The following is a 22,496-nucleotide window of genomic DNA, read 5'->3' on the forward strand; positions in this document are numbered from 1 at the left end:
CCCATAAGGAACAGCTCTAGGATGGAGGCATCAAAAAACTTGACAATAAGACAGAGACAGGAGTTGATTTTCCTTCCCAGTTACCACTCCCGTTGTCTCCCTGGCCACCCCACGCTGGCCCACGTGATGGCGTTCTCCCGCGTGTGAAGGCGGCTGTGTCTGGCGGACTGAACCACAGTAATCTGCTCGGGCCCAGCGCTGGGTTGAGAGCCGCTGCGGTGCGGATGGCCATGGAAACTAAAGTCAATCGCAGCACGGTTCTGCCTTGTGAGAGGCAGTCATTTTCCTGTGTTGGCTGCCTCTGGCTGGCGGCGAACTCCTCGTGCAGTTTTGGAACCCTTCGTTCTTTTGCCCCGTCAGTGGACGTGTCTAAAACGCAGACCCTAAAGGGGGGGCAGATCCAGTCTTGTCATTGAAACAGTCTGTCTGATTGAAAGCAAAGCTTGAAAAGCATCATATGTGGAAGTTTCAGTTTTATTAGCATGGTTTTCTAGTCATATATTATGTCTCCATACAGTTTCACGTGTTACAATCGTTTGGGAATCTACTTGGTGCTCCCCAGATAGTTCAGTTCTTTCCGCTAGCGCCCGCCGGGAGAGGCAGGAGAACGTCTGCCATCTTGGACGCAACTATTTCTTAGCCAAAATGGGGGAGCAACATAAACCAGTGAGTTTATTTGCTAAACTAAAAAGTCTTTGGGGATATAAAAAACCTTCTTTGTCTTGAAAAAAGTACTGTTGTTTACCATTGTTGTTTATAGATGGTTTTTATGCGTGCCTGAGTTTCCTTGGGGTGGTCGTGAGGAACGAGGGCGTGGGTGTCTCCCCCGAATGCACATTGGTACGCTCTATTCGCGGCACGCACGTGGCTCCGCTCTAGCGGCGCGCGGTGATTCCTGGGAATCGGAAGCAGGGCGGCCGAGCCGGGTGAGAAGCAGCGCGGGCCCATGCAGGACGCTGAGAACGTGGCGGCGCCCGAGGCGGCGGAGGAGCGGGCTGAGCCCGCGAGGCAGCAGCCAGCCTCCGAATCGCCGCCGGCGGATGAGGCGGTGGGGTCTGGAGGGTCCGAAGTGGGGCAGACGGAGGACGCCGAGGAAGAGGCCGGACCGGAGCCCGAAGTGAGGGCCAAGCGGGCGGCCCAATCCGAAGAGGAAACGGCGACAAGTCCGACCGTGTCGCCCCCGCCGCAGCCGGCGGAGCGATCCTCGGCGCAGGATCCCTCTGCTCCCGGGAAGGCGGAGGCCGCCGGGGAGCAGGCCCGGGAGCACTCCGTCGCTGGAGTGGAGGAGGGCGGGTCCGATGGTAGCTCGCCTGAGGCGGAGCCGCGGGCTCTGGAGAACGGAGAGGCGGATGAGCCCTCCTTCAGCGACCCCGAGGATTTCGTGGACGACGTAAGCGAGGAAGGTAAGGGCTGTAATCCTGATTGTGTTTACGTGAGGGTATCTGCTGATGTCGTCCAGGCGCGAGTTCTTCCGACTGCAACGACCGGCCCCTATTTCCTCTCAATTGGGGTCACTTGGGGAGCCCACCTCTCTCTGCTGGAAGACCTGACATCTGGAGTTGGTAGAGGGCAGGGCGAGTTGCAGTATTTGCAGCATCTCAGTTTCCCGGTCAGGATTTCCAGCGTTGATCAGCTGGATTCCTCAGTGGGCCGAATGGGAGGGTCAGGTCGTGTCTGGTGCCTTCCCCCTTGCAGAAATGTCTTCCCATCGGTTTTAATAGTAAGTCATTACCATCTGACCCAGCCAATTCCCGCCTGCTTATCTCCTTTTTTCCATTGGTCGGTACCCCTGACCATGCTTGCGTTGTACATTGCTTTTTCACACTGTTCGTTTTGCATCTTACTTCGTATTCTCTTCTACGGTGACTGCTTCTAAGGCATTGCTTCTGTCTTCCTGCACGAAAGTCTGATTCCTATCATCTGTTTGTGACAGCTGATGGCATGTGTTTTCTGCTGTTTCAACTAAAGGGTGAGAGCACATGAGCCAGTTCCTTTATTTTTGTTTGTTTTTTTTTTTTTTTTTTTTTTTCGAGACTGGGTTTCTCTGTGGCTTTTGGAGGCTGGCCTGGAACTCGCTCTGTAGACCAGGCTGGCCTCGAACTCACAGAGATCCGCCTGCCTCTGCCTCCCGAGTGCTGGGATTAAAGGCGTGCGCCACCAACGCCCGGCTGAGCCAGTTCCTTTATGTGTAGATTTGATTAATACCGAAGGGCAGGTAGATCAAACTGAACCTGAACGCTTTGATTCTCCTGCATTTGTTCTGTAGTGCCTGAACTACAGGCATGAACCCCCAAATAATTGATTTTGAACTACCAGTGATATGCCAAGAAAATCTCGAGCCTCAATATAGTTGACAACTTTGAACTAATGTCATCATTACTTTACTTAACTTTTGTATGTGTATGGGATTTGTTTTTGTTGTAAGACAGAGTCTCAGAATAGCCCAGGCTGGCCTAGAACTCTTCAAGTGGCTGAAGCTAGCTTTGAACTGAGCCTTCTGCCTCCACTTTAAGATTGCCAGGGTTTAAGGTGTAAGCCCCTGTGCCTGACTTGTTTTACTGTATTTCTTAAGGTAAAAGATGTTTTAGTATGAGAAGCAGATAAACTACCGTGAAGATTCTACCAGTCTTAGCTCCTACAGGCCCTGAGGAAACAGGTTCTGGATTCCCACCTCTTGCCCAGCTCTAGTAATCTCTGATGTACTAGTTCCCCCTATGCTACAGCCTAAGTTTTGGCTTTGAAGCTCCTTTTGACCCTTAATCATTTATTTTGGGTTGAAGTGTCTCCCTGTTGCTTCATGATTTCAGACAGGACCTCACACTGTATCCCATGCTGACCCAGAACTCATGGGCATCTTCCTGTTTTACTTTTTACTTGCTCAAGTCAAGTACTGGATTACAGGTGTGAACCACCACCAAATATAGCTGCTTATTTAGGGGAGAAGGGTGGCTCCCTGAACTTCGGGGCTCACCAGTTGGCCAGACTGGCAGCAGTTGAGATTCTTGCTTGTATCTTTCTAGTACTGGAAATACAGGTGTGTGCCTCTGTGCCAGCTTTTAACCTGGGTACAGGGAATCCTAACTCAAGTTCTGCTGCTTGCCCAGCAATACTTATTGGACTAACCATTTCTCCATATGCCCCCCCCATCTTTTCTCTTTTTCAAAGGTTTATTTTTATTTTTTTAATTAAAAAGCTGTTTTATTCGAAGGAGCATTTAGCCTCCCGTATGTCTGTGTTATATTCATGCCTAGTGCCTGTGGAGGCGGTTGGATCTCCTATCTAGAATTAGAGTTGGTTGTAAGTCACCATGCGAGTGCTGGGAATCAAACAGGAGTCCTTTAGAAGAGCAACTGGTGCTCCTAATTGCTGAGTAATCTTTCTGGACCATCTTTGTTTTCTTTTTAATTTTGGATATGTCCATTTACCTTTGTGGGTTTGTGTATGTGAGTACAGGTGACACTAGGACCAGAAGAGGGTGTTCAATCCCCTAGAGCAGGAGTTACAGGTTGCGAGCTGCCTCATGTAGGTAATACGAGGGAAATGGGCCTGTCTGCTGCAAGATGGGTATTTAAAGAATTATTTGACCCACTTAATTCCCAGATTCCAATGTGTAGATTATTTCCAGAATTAGGGAATGTGGAAGTCAGGGTATCCTGGTGTGACTACAAGGCCAGCTTGCCTCCATCAAGTCTATGGGGAGACCAGGGAGTCCAGTGTATGAGGGAAGTACAGGGTAATAAGGAGGGTCTGGTCTGGAAAGAACTGGGTTTGGGCAGTCTTGTAGGGGTGTCATGGGTGGGAAAGGAAGGAAGGAAGGCAGTCTTTTGGTTCTTTTTTTTTTTTTTTTTTTTTGGTTTTTCGAGACAGGGTTTCTCTGTGGCTTTGGAGGCTGTCCTGGAACTCGCTTGGTAGTCCAGGCTGGTCTCGAACTCACAGAGATCCGCCTGCCTCTGCCTCCCGAGTGCTGGGATTAAAGGCGTGCGCCACCAACGCCTGGCTGTACACATAAATTTTTAGGGCTGGAAAAATGGCTCAGCAGTTGAGCACTGGCTGCTCTTCCACAGGACCTGGGTTTAATTCCCAGCACCCACATGGCACTCACAGTCTATAACTTCAGTTGCAGAGGATCTGACACTCTCACACAGACAAACTTGTAGGCAAAACACCAATGGACATAAAATAAACTTTAAAAAATAGAGATAAATTTCTAAAGAATCTGAGCAAACTAAAAGAATCAAATGTGTGTTGCATTGTGGGGATACTTTGCTCTGCCTGCCCAGATAGAAGCAGATTGTTAGAGGCTAGGTAGACAGTTTGGACTGCAAAGAAAGGAGTCGGTAGTTTGTACAGAAGCTGGCCTTCTTTATTACATCTTGTTAAATCCAGATCCAGCTTAACAGGCATTTAATAGTATGGTGAGCAGACTTTTAAAGGAGCCCAGAACTCGCTGTAGTTTCTGTAGTAAAGCTGTGTGGTGTTGCTGTGTTGAAAGTCTACCTCTTGCTTCCTTGCTCTTTGACTACCTACGCTTGATTCTGCCATCTTTGAAATGTGTCTTTCTTAGATTTCTATTGCTGTGACAAAACACAGTGGCCAAAAGCAACCTTGAGTCCCATCATCCAGGAAGTAAGGGCCCACCAACAATGACCTTTTATTCTTTTTTTTTTTTTTGGTTTTTCGAGACAGGGTTTCTCTGTGGCTTTGGAGGCTGTCCTGGAACTCGCTTGGTAGTCCAGGCTGGTCTCGAACTTACAGAGATCGGCCTGCCTCTGCCTCCCGAGTGCTGGGGTTAAAGGCGTGCGCCACCAACGCCCGGCTCAACAATGACCTTTTAAAAAAGTCATTTGGTTGTCAGGTGGTAGTGGTGCATGCTTTTAATACCAGTGCTTGGGAGGCAAGCAGGAAGATCTCTGAGTTCGAGGTCAGCCTGATCTACAGAGCACTTTCCAGGCCTGCCAGGGATACACAGAGAAACACTACACTGTCTCAGAAAACCAAAAACCAAAAAGAAAAAAAAACCCCAAGAAGTCTTGAGGTGAGTTGGTACTGTGTTACACATTTGTGTAGCAGTCAGGAGAGCATTGAGGAGTTGGTTTCCTACTTCCACAATGGGTTCCAGGGATTAAACTCAGGTTATCAGGCTTGTACAACAGTGCTCTCTACACACTGAGCCTTTCTGCTGGCCTGGAGTTTCCTTTTATTTTTAATCATATATATTATTTTTTAGATTATTTTGTATGTGTGTTTGCCTGCATTCACATGTATGCACCACGTGTGTGACTGTTGTTTGTGGAGGTCAGAAGAGGGCATCAGATTCCCTGGAGCTGGAGTTATAGATGGCTGTGAGCCACCATGTGGGTGCTGGGAATTGAGCTTCAATTGACTGAAAGAGCAGCAATGCTCTAAAGTGGTAGAGCCATCTTTCCAGTTCTGTTTTCCTTACTCTTTTTCTTTTCTTTTCTTTTTTTTTTTGTTTTTTGTTTTTCGAGACAGGGTCTCTGTATTGTTTTGGAGGCTGTCGGTCCAGCCAGGCCTCGAACTCACAGAGATCCGTCTGCCTCTGCCTCCCGAGTGCTGGGATTAAAGGCGTGCGCCACCACCTGGCCTCTTTTTTTTTTTTTTTTAGTTTTTAAGACAGGGTTTCTCTATGGCTTTGGAGGCTGTCCTGGAACTAGCTCTTGTAGACCAGGCTGGCCTCTCTTTTCTTTTTTTTAAAATTATTTATTTATTATGAACACAACATCCTGCCTTCATGTCTTTCTGCAAGCCAGAAGAGGACACCAGATCTCTTTATAGAAGATGGCTGTGAGCACCATGTGGTTGCTGGGAATTGAACTCAGGACTCATAATCTGAGCCATTTTTTTTTTGTAGATTTTTTTTTTTGTCTGCTTGTATGTCTGTACCACTTACATGCATTGTCTTTGGAGGCCAGAGAGGGCAGTGGGTTCCCTGACTGGGGTTGCAGATGGTTGTGAGGGTGCTAGGAGCTGAACTCTGGTTCTCTGGAAAAGTAACAAGTGCTTTTAACTGCTGAGCCATCTCCCCAGCCCCACATATATATTTTCTTTTTGGTCTTTTTAAGACAGAATCTTACTATGAAGATTCTGGAACTCAACATTATAGCCTCAAACTCAGATCTGTCCACCTGTGACTCCTGAGGACTGGGATTAAAAAGGTGTGAATTACCATGCCAGGTCAAACTTCTGTATTTTAGGCAAGATCTTGTATTGACCTGAATGGCCTTAAAAATGGCTGTCTTTCTGCCCCAGTTTCTTAGGTGCTGGGAGCACTCTTACATCTAACTCAGCTTTCTCTTGTGCTTTATGTGTGCAAGTGCATTTGGAGACCAAGGTTTATGACAGGTATGTTCTTCACACACACACACACACACACACACACACACACACACACACACACACACACACACACACACACACCCTTTAAGATAGGGTCTCTTATTGAACCCGGTGCTACTCTTACATATAGACTGTTTCCTTAGCAAGCTCCTGAGATCCTTTTACCTCTGTCCTCACAGCTTTGGGGTTATAGATGCATGCTTCTACACTTGACTCTTTTGAGACAGACTCTCACTGTATAACCTTGGCTGTCCTACTAATTCCCTGTGTACACCAGGCTGACCTTGAATTCACAGAGATTTGCCTACCTCTTGAGAGACTGAAGGTACACATCACTATGCCCACCTTACTCTTGGTTTTTATGTGGGTGCTAGCCATCTGAAATCAGTTCCTCATGCTTGTGGGCGGTGGTCACTTTCCCCACTGAGCCTCTATCCCAGCCCTACTTTAACACATTGAAGTTGGTTTTCTTCTTAAAAAGATAATCATTCATTCATTCATTTGTTTTTTGAGACAGGGTTTCTGGTTTCTTTGTGTAGCTTTGGAGCCTGTCCTGGAACTCACTCTTTAAACCAGGCTGGCCTTGAACTCAGAGATCCACCTGCTTATGCCTTTACTTCCAGAGGGATGGTATTAAAGGCATGCACCTGGCAGTCACAACTGGGTACACTTTGACAATACTGCCCATCAAAAGGAGTATGGGGATTAGCCTTCCTGATTCTTTGTTGTTTAAGTTAGGTCATGATTTCTTTGTTCATGATGAAAGCACTTATAGTAGATAACTCTAATAATCAGCCTGCTACTTAATGGGTGAGAGAGCTTCAATAGAAACCACTTGACATTTCTTTTACTCCATCAGAACTACTTGGTGACATTCTCAAGGATCGACCTCAGGAAGCGGATGGGATCGATTCGGTGATTGTTGTAGACAACGTTCCTCAGGTGGGACCGGATCGACTTGAGAAGCTCAAAAATGTCATCCACAAGATCTTCTCCAAGTTTGGGAAAATCATAAATGACTATTATCCTGAAGAGGATGGAAAGACTAAAGGGTGAGAGTGCCAGTTTCTGAAGCAACAGTTGTGGACTTGGGGATTTGTGTTTTTTCAGGCCACCCAGAGGGAAGCTCTCTCAGTGGAGTTTTGGTTCTCAGGTCCTCAGCAGGACCCTGAAATCATGGTGTAGTGTCTGACTGCTGATGCCCACAGGAAGAGCAAGTGACCTGGAATAGGTTCTGGATAAAGATACCACTGTCCTGAGAGATGCTTGCTGTGTTAGGTGTTTATCTGAAATGAAGCTTCCCCTGAAATCCCATGTAATTTCCCTGTGATGTGTAATAGTGACTCTTAATGAGGTCATTGCTGACCAGAAACATTGCATATGTGGACATTTTGCTAGATTTGGTATATGTTCCTCATGAAGCTGTCATGGGATAATGACTATTTCTGTTAAACTTTTCTGTCATTTATAACCATGAAGTCACGGTCTTGAGATGTTTCTAATCTGGGCAGCGGTGCCACACACCTTTAATCCCAGTACTCAGGAGGCAGAGGCAGGTGAATCTCTGAGTTTGAGGCCAACCTGGTCTACAGAGCAAGTTCCAGGACAGTCTCCAAAGCTGCTCTTAGAGATGTTTCTGTTAGGGCTTCATCATTCTTTAGGAAACTGCGTTGCCTGCATGTATTCTGGTCCTCAAGATGACTGACTGCCGGGCGGTGGTGGTGCACGCCTTTAATCCCAGCACTCGGGAAGGCAGAGGCAGGTGGATCTCTGTGAGTTCAAGGCCGGGTTGATCCGACAGCCTCCAAAACAATACAGAGAAACCCTGTCTCATAAAACAAACAAACAAAAAAAGATGACTGACCATCTTGGGGAGGCTGCAGAACTGCTAGGACCTTGGTTCATGTAGAAAGGTCTCAGTGTACAATAAGTTTTAAAGGTATACATGTGCAAGCTGTTTGCCTTCTGGCTCAGGTACATCTTTCTGGAATATGCTTCTCCCGCTCATGCTGTGGATGCTGTGAAAAATGCTGATGGATACAAGCTGGACAAGCAGCACACGTTCCGTGTCAACCTCTTCACTGATTTTGATAAGTGAGTTAGAGCCTGAGATCTGTGGTTGATTCCTGGGGGTGATGGGGAGTTCTTCAGTGGGTGCTGGTATCCTTTGAGGTGATTCACTTTTTGACCAGACAAGAGCATTTCATGTTTCTGCGTTGGGCATAGAGTAGGTGGAGAGGTATGGTGCTCCTCATCCCATCCAGCCTGTGCCACTCAGCAGTGCCTGTTCTGTTGCAGGTACATGACAATCAGTGATGAGTGGGACATTCCAGAGAAACAGCCTTTCAAAGACCTGGTATGTTCTATAAAACCTCTGCTTTTGTAGTCAGGAGAAATTTTATAACTTGAGGTTAAAAGGTGTCTATTGAACTTGTCATCTGTCAAAGTGTGATAGTTGTCAGTGAGCTTTCTTTGAGTAAAATTAATTGCACTAAATCCCTTGATTTTGATTATTTTTAGGGAAATTTGCGTTACTGGTTGGAAGAGGCAGAGTGTAGAGATCAGTACAGTGTAATTTTTGAGAGTGGAGACCGGACATCCATCTTCCGGAATGACGTCAAGGACCCAGTGTCAATTGAAGAAAGAGCGGTGTGTACTAGCAGCTGTGTGTTCTGTCTCCTTACAGCAGGGCTGGTTTCTGCCCGAAGGAGCAGGTGAAAGGCTCTTGTTCTTTGAGGCACTGAGAACATCTGTCACTCCTTTCCCAGCTTGGAAACAGGTTCTGAAAAAAGAGAAGATGCACTGTAGAAGGAAGGGTCACTGTGCTTGGCTTTTTGTCATTTTAACCCTGATCCTTTCTTCTTACAGAGATGGACAGAGACTTACGTGCGCTGGTCCCCTAAGGGCACCTACCTGGCCACTTTTCATCAGCGGGGCATTGCCCTCTGGGGAGGGGAGAAGTTCAAGCAGATTCAGAGGTTCAGTCACCAAGGCGTGCAGCTCATCGACTTCTCTCCGTGCGAAAGGTGAGTGACTCAAGCTCTCCTCTTGTTGGCCTCCTCAGGTGACTTGTAGCCTCAGACTTCATAGCAAAATCCCGGAAAGAAGCCAGAGAACTCCACTTGGGAGGGAGATGTCAGAGTCAGCCCATACTTCATAGTGAGTTTGTGGCCATATTAAGCTACATAAGATCCTGTCTCAAAACAAAGGAGAGACAGAAAAGGGAATAATGATAAAGAGAATTCATGGATGTCCCCCACCAGCACGTGGCTCTGCTATTTTCCACCCTCCTCACATAGTGTGTAAACTGCCAGAGCCATGCAGCATGGTGGGGTGGTGAGCATTCAAGTTATTATTATTATTATTATTATTAATTTTTTTTTGGTTTTTTCGAGACAGGGTTTCTCTGTATTGTTTTGGAGGCTATCGGTCCAGCCCAGCCTCGAACTCACAGAGATCCGCCTGCCTCTGCCTCCCAAGTGCTGGGATTAAAGGCGTGCGCCACCACCGCCCGGCAAGTTATTATTATTATTATTATTATTATTATTATTATTATTATTATTATTATTATTAATTATTTTGCTTGCCAAGGTGTGGCTCAGGGTCTCTGCCACTGAGCTGAATCCTCCCCAGCCCCATAGACCTGAACAACTGGGCGTGGGATAGTTCCCTTAACCATGGTTTCACTTTTCTGTGCTGCAGTGACAGTCTCACAGAAGGAAGATTGTCTGTATTGTGACTCTTAGGAGAGAGCCCGTGCTGACAGAACTCACTATAGTATGTGTTTAGAATGGTTGCATTCTGTTCTCTTTGGTCTTTAACTCTGCTTAGCACATACTTCTCATGGGTATGTGCATATGTACGTATAGGGAAAAATACTCATTGGACTTGGTACTGTGAGGTTGTGGAATGTATCCTTCAGGTAAAGTGGACCCTTGGAGGTGAACCACATGTGCTCATCTCCAAGGGCACATTCATCACATAACCACTGTATGTATTTTTGTGATGCATTGGTTCTAGGGAAGGCACCATGCCAGCGCTATTCTTTGGTGCCATAATGTCACACAGATCAGTTCTTATTCTAGTTCAGGGACTAGACATTTTTCTAGAAGGGTTTCTTTCCCATATCTGAATTGGTCATGGAAAGAGACACTTGTGAAAAGTGGAGCTGGAGGAAAGCTAGAGGAGTCCACATGCCACACATACCTAGAATCCCAGCACTTGGGAAACAGAGGCAAAAGGATCTTGGGAAATAGAGGCTATTTCCAACAAACAACAAAAATATATACTAATTACCTGCCTTAAGTTATTTCTCATTTACTTCAAAAAACAAAAGGTTTATAATGCTGTAACTTAAAAGCGCCTTTCTGCATAGACAAAGGTTGTCACATTCACTGATGCATGCTTGGCGCCCCAGTCCTATGTCCCTTAGCCCTCATTCCCTGTAATTCTTAACCACTTTACCTGTCTGGTACAAGAGAGTCCATTCCGGCAGCAGTGTTAAAAGTGGATACGTGAGGGCTGGAGAGATAGATGGTGGTTAAGAACACTTGTTCTTGCAGAGGTCCCACTTCAGTTCCCAGCCTCCATAGTTGCTCACAACCATCCATAACTCCAGTTGCAGGAAATCCAAATCCTTCTTCTGACCTCCAAGGGCACTCTTCCCTCTAGACCAGCCCACTCAAGCAGACTTTTATTGTGGTGTTTGATTTCCTAGTGCCATTGCTGGTATGGGCACTGTTCCAAATAACTTGTGGTGGTCTGTGATTACTTTGTACTGGGTTATGCCCACCCCACTCCCAACTTAGAGAGATCAGACACCATTCGTAGGGATCATGGTATGTGGGGAAAGGCTGGTTCCACACATCTTGGCAGTGTTCAGTGTACTTGTGTCTGTGACCCACAGTAATGTGTGCTGGATCTGTAACAAAGGAAGTTCTGTACTAAGTGACCCCCCTCCTTTGCAGATACCTGGTCACTTTCAGCCCGCTGATGGACACTCAGGATGACCCTCAGGCCATCATTATCTGGGACATTCTCACAGGGCATAAGAAGAGAGGCTTCCACTGTGAAAGCTCAGCCCACTGGCCCATCTTCAAGTGAGTAGACTGTAGCCCTGGTCTTCCTGACTGTGGTCTTTCCTGTTCATTGGTACAGCCTGGCACTTCTTTTCTCCTCAGGTGGAGCCATGATGGCAAATTCTTTGCGAGAATGACTCTGGATACCCTTAGCATCTATGAAACACCCGTGAGTTTTATTGTGCTTTCATGTTTCTGGAAACTCTGGGCATTGAACTAGAGTACTGCATGCTAGGCAACTGCTTTACCACTGAGCTATGGCCCTAACTCTGATGGTGATTTTCGTGTTCTAGAAGGCAAACCATGCATGGTTGTGTGCATGCATGGCTATACTTTTCTGCATGGGTATAGTTAGTACTTGCTTAATCTGTGCTGTAGTAAGGGAGGCAGGGTTTTGGTAGGCTGGCCAAACTGGCTCCTACTGAAGTTGTATTGGAAGAGTATTTGTTGCTATTCACCTATACTTCATGCTCTTAATGTTCCTTAGATACAGCAGAATCTTGGACTGTTAAGAGGGGGGAAGAGGGGGCTGGAGAGATGGCTCAGAGGTTAAGAGCACTGACTGCACTTGCAGAGGACCTGAGTTCAATTCCCAGCAACCACATGGTGGCTCACAACCATCTGTAATGAGATATGGTGCCCTCTTCTGGCATGCAGATATGAATGCAGGGAAGATACTGTATACATAAGTAAATAAATCTTTTTAAAAAAAGAGGAGGGAAAGGGCTGACAAGATGACTCAGTGGGTAGAGGCACTTGTCACCAAGCCTGACAACCTGAATTCAATCCCCACAAGAACTTGGCTTCTGCACGTTGTTTTCTGACTTATCATGGATACATGCTTTGTGACATGTGCTCCAGCCTTCAAAGTAATTGTAAAAAGAGTTCATAGAGTTGACGTTCTTCTGACCTTTCTGAACTGTGATTTTTTTTTTTTTCTTTTTCCTCATGGGCAGTCTATGGGCCTTTTGGATAAGAAGAGCTTGAAGATCTCTGGAATAAAGTAAGTGAAAGTTTCTGTAAAGTCAGTGTCAATGTGCTCTGGTTGCTATGGCAACCAGAATGTCTGCCTTTCCCTCTTAAAACTGAGAGTCCAAGATGAGCTGGTGGATTCTTTGTGGTAGGGGCTTTCTCTAGAGTAGATGGTGTCTGTCTCACTTCAGGTATTAGAAGGAACAGATCTCTAAGAACCTTGAAAGGCATTCACTATTCACTGGGTCGCCTCCCTTCCCTTCCTTAAGAACGATTTACCTCCCAAGGGCCTCACCAATGGCCACTACCTTAGAGTTCCACTGTGTATTTGGGGAGCACATGAACAGACTTTCAGGCTGTTGCAGCTGGGTTTTTCATTTTTAAGATAGTCTCATGTTACTCAAACTAGCCTGGAACTCACTCCGTAGCTGAGGACATTTTGAATTCCCCATTTTCCCACATGGTAGAATTACAGGTGTGTGCTGCCGTGTCCAGCTAGCACTCGGTCCTTAAGCACTTAAAAACTTGCTTGTCTGTTTCTGCGAACATTGGGGGCTGTAGTGGCTCCTGCTCACTGGCACAGAAATAAAGACTAAGGTCAAAGAGTCTTGCCTAGCTGGCATAGGGACTGTGAGGAGACTTGAGCACAGCGGCTTTATCCCCTTCGGAAAGCTCCCTGGTGGAAGGTCTTCCCTGCTTGTTCTATGGGGTGAGGCTTGGGTACCAGCAGCTCCTTCTGTCTTATTTATCTGAAGTCCTTGGGAGCTGATCAGTCCTGGGTGGTAAACACTTAGCAATGCAGAGGACACTGGTGTGTCTTCCTTTTGTTTTTATGTTCCTGAGTATCATTTGGAAAACAGGCATACACTCATCTGCCACAAATTAAAAATCAAATTTGGATGTGGTAGACTTCTGCAGTCCAGCTGGTCAGGAGGGTAAGGAGAGGAGGGGATGCTTAAGCCCACGAGCTTGAGACCAGTCTAGGCAACAGACTGTCTTTAAAACAGTGCAGAACAAGAGTATGGCATGTATAGAGGTTTTTCACATGATGTAATCCACAGGCAGCCTGTTACAGTGCATGTCCTGTGAAACAATTAATAGAGGAGAAGGGGCCAGGTTGTGGTGGTGCTTGCCTTTAATCCCAGCACTCGGGAGGCAGAGGCAGGCGGATCTCTGTGAGTTCAAGGCCAGTCTGGTCTACAGAGCAGGTTCTAGGACGGGCTCCAAAGCAGTACAGAGAAACCCTTGTTCACCTGTTCACCTCCTACTACCTTCTGACTTGCAATCCTCCCCTTTGGTACCTTGGTTGACCTTTAGATACCCTGCGGCTAGAGCCATAGACTGAAGTGCTTTGTGATGGCTGAAGGTGGGGCTGGTCTGCATGGGGAGGTACAATGAGCAGCATCCCTCTGTCTATTCCCTGATGTCACAGCAGTGTGATCACGCCCCAGGGCTAGGAGAACTGCAGGCTGTGCTGTGCAGTGTCCAGCACAGGGCTGGGGTATAGAGGGCTCAGAGAGTAGCAGGTAGTGGGTAGGGTGCCAGCATAGCACTTTTAAGAGTAAGGGCATTCGTCTCTCCTATGGCTCAGTTTTGTGACCACCTGTTGTTCACATAATCTTTCATGCCTTTGTCCTGCAGAGACTTTTCTTGGTCTCCGGGCGGTAACATCATTGCCTTTTGGGTGCCGGAAGACAAAGATATTCCAGCCAGGGTGACCTTGATGCAGCTCCCTACCAGACAGGAGATCCGGGTGAGGAATTTGTTTAATGTGGTTGACTGCAAGCTGCACTGGCAGAAGAACGGAGATTACCTGTGTGTGAAAGTGGACAGGACTCCAAAAGGCACACAGGTGAGTGTTTGAAGATTTGTTTTCTTGTGTGTGTGTGTGTGTGTGTGTGTGTGTGTGTGTGTGTGTGTGTGTGTGTGTGTGTGTGTGTGTGTGTACACGTACACACATGTACGTACAAGATGTGCAGTTGCCCAGATTGGAGTTAAAGTTGGTTGTGAGCCAATTGGCTGGGTGCTTGCAACCTAATGCAGACCTTCTGCAGCATCTCTCCAACCCCAACAGGTTGCTCCACAGTGTGCAAGTCCTGTGGTCCCCTCTATGGACTGGAGGACCCTTAAAAACTCTGGTAGATGTGCTGCAGAGTGCACTTGGACTATCCTGTCACTGTGGCAGCTTTATCACCAGCATAAGGGTTGTAGATGTGCTGGGGGCTGAATACCATCTTCTGTTACCTTGTCCAGTTGGACAACTCATCTTTTCTTTTTTTTTTTTCTTGTTTCTTTCCTTTTTTTTTTTTTTTTTTTTTTTTTTTTGGTTTTTCAAGACATGGTTCTCTGTGACTTTGGAGGCTGTCCTGGAACTAACTCTTTTTTTTTGGTTTTTCAAGACATGGTTCTCTGTGACTTTGGAGGCTGTCCTGGAACTAACTCTTTTTTTTTTGGTTTTTCGAGACAGGGTTTCTCTGTATTGTTTTGGAGGCTGTCCTGGAACTCGCTCTGTAGACCAGGCTGGCCTCGAACTCACAGAGATCCACCTCAGAGATCCACCTGCCTCTGCCTCCCAAGTGCTGGGTGGAACTAACTCTTATAGACCAGGCTGGTCTCAGACTCACAGAGATCCACCTGCCTCTGCCTCTAACGCACACCCCCATCTTTCTTATGTCTTCACCTTCCAGAATGTTACCCTTTCTTTATTATTTTTATCAACAGGGTGTTGTCACAAACTTTGAAATCTTCCGAATGAGGGAGAAGCAGGTACCTGTCGACGTTGTTGAGATGAAAGGTAAGCTTCCATGTAACAGGAAGGGCCTTCTGTGCCCTTGTTTTGGACAGCTTCTTCCTGAGCCAGGTGCTCAGATAGGACACTGAAGTGGGTGTCAGCAGATCACTGACTGGGAGCATACCAGTTAAGCTGTTTAGTCACAGGCATCCTCCTGTCTGCCCCCATGCCTGGGAATCGCCTTGAATGAGTGAGTGACTTCCTTGTTTGCTGGTTGCAGTTGTTTCTGTTTCTGTGAAATAAGAGTCTCATTCTTTAGCCCAGCTGGTCTTGAGCTCCCAGTCTGTATGCCTCAACCTATTAAGTGCTGGAATTATAGGCCTGTACCACTAAGCTTGGCTTTCAGCTTTTTATTTAAGTTTAATTTTTTTGGCAGGGTGTGGAGGGAAATAGAGTCTCACTATATCCTTGACTGCCTGGAACTCATAGGGATCCACGTGCCTCTACCTCACAAATGTTGGCATTAAAGGCGTGCCACCACCATGCCCACGCTCCACTTTTTTTAACAAGAGATGTACTTTACTTTCCCTCTAACTTCCCTCCTTTACTAGAATAGCCAAGTAGTTTCTGCCTTTGTCTGGCAAAGTCCTTGTGCTTTTCATTTGGCTTTTATTTTGTTTGGCTATAGAAAAGAATCACATCTCCCATGTTAGGATAAGGAATGACAATGTGGCAGCACAAGCCTATAATTTTAGCCCTCAGGAGGTCAGGGCTGGAAGATGACAAGTTCTAGCCTGGCCTGCTTGTTACTAGCACAGCATCACAAGCAGATTAAACCAGCTGCCTTTGAACTCTGCGGGCTTCTGTTTGCTTGATTGCTTGCTTTTGCTGTCAGTTGATCTGTGGTCCTGATAGTGAATTTGGGATTTGGGGGTGCTTTTCTCCAGTTGAATAAAGAATTTCGTAAATGGAGATGTTGCTGTGAAAATGACAGCCACTGACTTCTCTTCTTGTTGATTGTAGAAACCATCATAGCCTTTGCCTGGGAACCCAATGGCAGTAAGTTTGCTGTGCTGCATGGCGAGGCACCTCGGATATCGGTCTCCTTCTACCACGTGAAGAGCAATGGGAAGATCGAACTCATCAGTAAGCAATCTGCCCTCAGACTCCATCTAGAGAGCTTCTAGGGCGGGGATTGCAACTGTGGATCAGATAATAGGTTGAGGTTAGGGTGATTTATAGAACAGAGGGCGTACATATGTCATCTAACTTGATCATTGTTTTTGTTTGTTTTTTTTTTTTGTTTGTTTTTGTTTTTCGAGACAGGGTTTCTGTGGCTTTGGAGGCTGTCCTGGAACTCACTCTGTAGACCAGGCTAGTCTCGAACTCACAGAGATCCACCTGCCTATGCCTCCCAAGTGCTGGGATTAAAGGCGTGTACCACCACCGCCTGGCCTAACTTGGCCATTGTTTTTTGGCTGTTGTTTCCTTTCATGGACTACTGCCCTTTGCCCCTCAGCCTGGCTTAGCCCTGAAGTCCTCCACTCTGCTTTAGCAAGAAGTGTCCCATTCGTGTGGCAGTGCATACCTAAAATACACACTCCCCTTTGACATGGAGACAGTGTGTAGCCCTGCTTGGGGTCCCCATGGGCTACTTCTGTTCACTCTTATCCTTGTGTTAGGACAACCCCACATAAGTCAGCAGGTTTAGGGTTCAGGACAAGCTGAGCCACACAGTGTTGCTCTCAGTGGGTGGATCTGCAGGGTTGCCCCAGGCTGTATCCCATGTTTCTGATAGGAAGCCAGCACCCTGTTCTGTGCCATGGCAGTCATACTATGACTCTTTGTAACTTGGGCTTTATATGTATTAGGAGTAGCTTCTGAGACCTGTGAACAGTGTGCTTTCCCTTTACTTGGATCTAACCAGTTGCGATAGGTTCAGTTGACTGCTGCAAAGTTGATTTTGTTGTTTACTCTCTTGGATGTATAAAATGTAGACAATTGCAGACAATCAGAAGTCTTCTGTCCCATTATAACAAACAACAGGAGAGGTGTCATTTATCTCCTGATTATGTATGATAGGTATTTCTTTGGACTGTCAGCACCAGCCAGGGTCACAGACATACTCCACTGTGTAATGGAGCCAGATGGGACAATTGTCCTGTAGCTTTCTGAATGTGAGACTCTTGCCCCATCAGAGCAAATATGGCTGTAGTGTCAGGACTTTATCCCCTTCCACTTTGCTGCTTCTGAGTCCTGTGGCCAAGGAGACACCTAGATGTTAATGGCCTGTTTGAAGGTTGATGACTGGCTGAGAGTCCTGAAGGTTTAGGCAAGGAGTAACCTGGGGAGTCATTTGCTTTGTCAACTCCCTCAGTGTCGGGTGCTGGGAAGATCTTACGCTAGAGGTTCTGTGAGCGCACTGAAAAGGTGACTTCAGTTGGTTGGCCCTTGTTATATTTGATGTCAGGTCTCTGAGGTCTTTGTCCAGTTGCATGTCAAGTTGAAAATAATACCCACCATATTTGTGCAGCAGCCAGCACCCACCACCCTTAAGCATGCATCCTGACTTCTTGTGTAACTGAATGGGGGAATTGTTTTGAAGTAGTCCCCCTAAGGTGATCAGTGGGTTTGTGTCTGAGTTGTGTGGGGACTTTGTCTTTGCCAGCCCTCCTCGGTGGCACTCTCTTAGCTGGAGAGGCACTGACACAGTTCCCTCACAGGTACTTGCTTTCCTTGCAGAGATGTTTGACAAGCAGCAAGCAAACACCATCTTCTGGAGTCCCCAGGGACAGTTCGTGGTGCTGGCAGGGCTGAGGAGGTGGGTCGGGGCCCTGTCCACTGGGGCAAGCAACACCCTGCCTCCTGAGCGTTTGTGTTGAGGTGGAGCATCGTCATCTCACTTGATAACCACAGCTGAGCCTCCAGGCAAACCAGGCAGATTGCAGTAGTGACTTGTGGATGACACTTCTGTGATTGTAGCCTTACATTCCCTCCTGAAAATCCGGTGTCTTCCAGTGGACAGATGCTTAACTGAGGCAGCCCTCTGTGTTTAGGGTGCCTTTCTCTTGCTCCCCTCCGTTCCAGCTGAGTACACAGGAGTAGTGAGCAAATCCAGCCTTAGCTTCTGGTAGGAAGGACTGCCTGCCACAGCTTCCTCTCACTGTGGTGTTCATGTTACCCTAGCTCTCTGGAGACTTCCTCAGGTACCACAATCTCTAGATGCCACAGAGCACTCTGTACATCATCCATGCCCTGATCCCAGTCTCATGATGTCCTTAGGAAATTTGTCACTGTTCAGGGAGCTACAGCCTAATAGAGAGTGGGCGTCTTGGTCCTTGCTCCTTTCCCACTGTAGTAACTCAGTGGAAGTTGGGGGCATTGGACCTCTCGGGGTAAGGATACAGGGTGATTGTGGAATGCAGCTGCCCTGTCGCCCCACAGCATGAATGGTGCCTTGGCGTTTGTCGACACTTCAGACTGCACTGTCATGAACATTGCAGAACACTACATGGCCTCAGACGTTGAGTGGGACCCAACTGGCCGCTACGTGGTCACCTCTGTGTCGTGGTGGAGCCATAAGGTAGGAAGTGGCAGATGCAGGGCCCTCTAGAAATGAAATCTTTGAAGGCTGGTGACAGGAACTGTTCTCTGTGGGGGGTATTGTATCCAGGGATCCTGGGTGAAAGGATATATTACTCACAGCCTTTGTGACTTAGGGAGCCCATCTGATCCAGAGCATGGGCTGCTGTGCCTCCCGGGAGCATTCTGCTTTCTCCGTTTACTGATGGGTGGGCACTTGAGCTAGTCCATGCAAACAGCCTATGAGCTCAGAGGGCTCCAGTTGGTAAGAAGGAGCCCTCGCTTCCCAGATGGCTTTGAGTACTGTCTGGAACAGTATTCTCTTTGAATGTGATGATATCCCAGATGTCAGTGCAGCATGGCTCATCCCAACACTTGCTTAGGATTTTTTTTTCTTTTGGAGACAGGGTTTCTCTGTGGCTTAGGAGCCTGTCCTGAAACTAGCTCTTGTAGACCAGGCTAGCCTCGAACTCACAGAGATCCACCTACCTCTGCCTCCCAAGTGCTGAGACTAAAGGCATGCACCACCAACGCCCGGCTGTTTAGGATATTTTTTAATTAATAATTTTGGGGGGGGGCATTGATGTTTTGCCTTGAGTGTAGTGTCCCTTGGAACTGGAGTTGCAGACAGTTGTGAGCTGCCATGTGGGTGCTGGGAGTTGAACCTGGGTCCTCTGGAAGAGCAGTCAATGCTTATAACTGCAGAGCCATCTCTCCAGGCTCTTGTTTATGATCTTACAGGAGTGGGAGTGTCGTTGCATAACACCTAACTAGTATACAGAAGGTCCTGGGTTCCACCCCCAGCACCCACCATACCCCCCAAAAATGGGGGGGGGGGAAGGAAGTGAAACTATGTGGGGTTGTTCTGTTCAGTCCACAACACTCTCAGGGCCCAGTGTTTGAGTTGGCACTGCCTTGTTGAGACTTGCTGGGAAAGACAAAGTTAGCTGGCTAAGCTGTGGCTGGTGCTGTCAGTAGTCAGCACTGGTGGGGAAGTTTCTTGTCAAAAACTAGAGATCAGCAGGCCTGCACTGGGAAGAGCACCTGCTGACTGCTGTTGATCCTTAGCTCATTGTGTGTTTCCTAACCTCCTTCCCTGCTGGAGGATGAGCACAGGTTGGTGCTGTGGTGACTGAGAACGAAGGTCCCATGATGGCCTTGCACATTTTGCATGCTGACCCCCACTGCTTTCTCTAGGTGGACAATGCTTATTGGCTGTGGACCTTCCAAGGACGCCTTCTCCAGAAGAACAACAAGGATCGCTTCTGCCAACTGCTATGGAGACCAAGGCCCCCAACACTCCTCAGCCAGGATCAGATAAAGGTCTGTGGTCCCTACCTGGTTGGGGGTGTGGGAGGAGTTGTGGCACTGAAGGCATTGTCCTGTGAGTGGGGAGTAGAGGTAGGACTTGGAGAGGGCCTCTGAAGAGATGCAGTGCCAGTGAGACCTTACCTCAAGCAGTGTCAGGCACTAACTCTAAACTTGCAGGCTAGGCAATACCAGGCTGAGGCAGGGGGATTGTGCGTTCTTGCCAGACTCTGCTGTATAGCAAAAAGATAACCCTGTCCTTCCTGTCTGTTCCCCACTCACCAGAAAACCCAGGAGTTTACAGACAGACTGTAAACAAGTTCCAGTGGGATTGGAAGAGCTAGGAGGGGTTAGGTAGCGGGGTAGGGTAGACTTGTGGTATTAGGCCAGAACTGTGAGTGACTCACCCTAGGAACTGTCTCGTCAGCTGGGCACCTGGTGCCCTGGAGCCGATTCCTCTTAGTCCTAGAGGCTGTCATCGTACACTGGCATCATTGAAGGCAGCAGTTGCAGTCCTTGCTTTGAAGGTCTAATCCTGAGAGACTTGTTTTGGTTTCAGCAAATTAAGAAGGATCTGAAGAAATACTCTAAGATCTTCGAGCAGAAGGATCGCTTGAGCCAGTCCAAAGCTTCAAAGGTAAGCCTAAGAGGTGGCTCACAGGAGCCTGATCTGACTTGTTGTCCCATATGTGAGGGGGCAGCTAGTAGTGGGGAGCAGAGGGCCAGCACTGGTCCTTGGAACCAACACTCACTAACACTGGGTTGAGGCTGACTTTTCCTTATAGAAGCAGGAGGGGATGGGATCAGAAAGAGACGTGAGAGTCCCATTTAAGGGAGGTTCTATGGAAGACGTGTCCAGCACACAAGGCTCTGCTTGCCATCTTCCAAACTTTAATAATGGTTGCTAGGCACAGTGGGGGATGCTGTGGTTGAGCAAATATGTCCTGCTCAGCCCTACAACCTTCCCCACCTGATAGGAACTGGTGGAAAGAAGGCGGACCATGATGGAAGACTTCCGGCAATACCGAAAAATGGCCCAGGAACTCTACATGAAGCAGAAGAACGAGCGTCTAGAACTACGGGGAGGTAATCAAGCTTCCAGGCTTGTCTGGAAGAAGAGTAGTCCCCCAAGGGTGTGGACAAGAGCCCTGTAGCTGGCATTGCAGCCACGTCCTAGGAGTTAGCCTGCTCTCTCTCTCTGTCTTCTCAGGGGTGGACACTGATGAGCTGGACAGCAACGTGGATGACTGGGAAGAGGAGACCATCGAGTTTTTTGTCACCGAGGAGATCATTCCTCTGGGAAGTCAGGAGTGACTTCAGCACTGTGGTAAGCACTTGTGAATGTGAAGACAGGAAGAGGTGCCTGCTGAGTCTCTGGATGCTTGTTAGACCACAACATAGGGGACAACCCCATGAAGATGGTAGTGCCACCACTAGTGGCTGATAGGGAGCTTGGGAAGAAGCGGAGGCTGGCATGAGGGCAGTGCTGCAGGAAGGAGGATCAGGTACTCTACTGTCACCCAGTGTTGGTAGTACAGGAGGGAGGGAGTGTCTGCCTGTGTTTGTGCTGGATTCCCTCAGGAACTGCGAGAGCTGAGTTTCGGGGTAATGTGGGTGCCATTGACATGCAGGCCAGCTCTTGGCTGAAGGGACTACCTCTCATGCCTGGAGTGTGGTCAGTGAAGAATCCCTTGCTTTGAGGCTGACTAAATGGTGGTTCTTGTGTTGCAGTGTTACTGTGCCGTGCCCAGGATCCGAGGCCACCCTTCACAGAGAGCCTCGGGCTGGGTTCTCACCCGTGCTTTCTTGCTCTGGACTTCGAGTGCACCCGGGGTTCTTCCATCCCGACACAGCTCTGTGCCTTCAGCCCCTGGGTCCACAGTGGGGACACTCGAGGCTCTGCTCTCATTTGACCTGTTTGGATTTTTATGCCATGTCTGCTGTGGGGCCTCACTGCAGTGCTCCTGGTAACTCCTTTCACTCCTGCTGCCCGTGGTGTTTCCAGAGCCTCCACCTGCAGCTTAGTGGGGTTCCTATTCATGGACTGTCTGTCCCCCCGCGTGGCTTCCTGGAGACCTTCAGGGGAACTGCACACCCACCACTTACTTGTGCCAGTAGCTCTGGAGGCACCCAGCATCTCACACCTGTTCAGACTGTGGTGGGGTCTCTGCGCAGGTTGGATGTGGAAATAAAAGCAACCCTGTGTGAAAATGCTGTCTTGTTCTTCTTTGTGGTTTGCAGTGGCTGGCCTTGAGGCCTCCCGTTCCCTCTCCCTAGGGTGGAAATAGTTGCACACTTGCTCATGGCTTGTTGAGCCTCTGAAATCTAACAGGAGCTAGTGTACCACATCCAAGATGCAATGTGTTCCATCTGTTTCTGTGAGAAAATGCTCATCTCACTCCACAGAATCCTTAGGTTTTCCAGAATTGGACAGGTTGGAAAACAGGTACAGAGCAGGGAAGCCTCTT

The 22,496-nt window shown here is 47.8% G+C and overlaps 1 protein-coding gene across 1 annotated transcript; it reads left to right on the forward strand.

Annotated features, from left to right (window-relative positions):
- Positions 1 to 898: 898 nt before the first annotated feature.
- Eif3b (eukaryotic translation initiation factor 3 subunit B) lies at positions 899 to 22,239 on the forward strand. Its single transcript, XM_005079976.4, has 19 exons — positions 899 to 1,403; positions 7,217 to 7,409; positions 8,332 to 8,451; positions 8,656 to 8,713; positions 8,878 to 9,006; positions 9,226 to 9,383; positions 11,325 to 11,456; positions 11,538 to 11,604; positions 12,392 to 12,438; positions 14,049 to 14,259; positions 15,129 to 15,201; positions 16,162 to 16,284; positions 17,881 to 17,959; positions 18,583 to 18,721; positions 19,918 to 20,043; positions 20,588 to 20,665; positions 21,006 to 21,114; positions 21,239 to 21,355; positions 21,760 to 22,239. The coding sequence occupies exons 1-18, from the start codon at positions 947 to 949 to the stop codon at positions 21,340 to 21,342; spliced, it is 2,403 nt and encodes an 800-aa protein (XP_005080033.1). The 5' UTR covers positions 899 to 946; the 3' UTR covers positions 21,343 to 21,355; positions 21,760 to 22,239.
- The last annotated feature ends 257 nt before the right edge of the window (positions 22,240 to 22,496 follow it).

The sequence above is a fragment of the Mesocricetus auratus genome, unplaced genomic scaffold, assembly GCF_017639785.1.
Source record: "Mesocricetus auratus isolate SY011 unplaced genomic scaffold, BCM_Maur_2.0 Super-Scaffold_100008, whole genome shotgun sequence".
Lineage (NCBI taxonomy): Eukaryota > Metazoa > Chordata > Mammalia > Rodentia > Cricetidae > Mesocricetus > Mesocricetus auratus.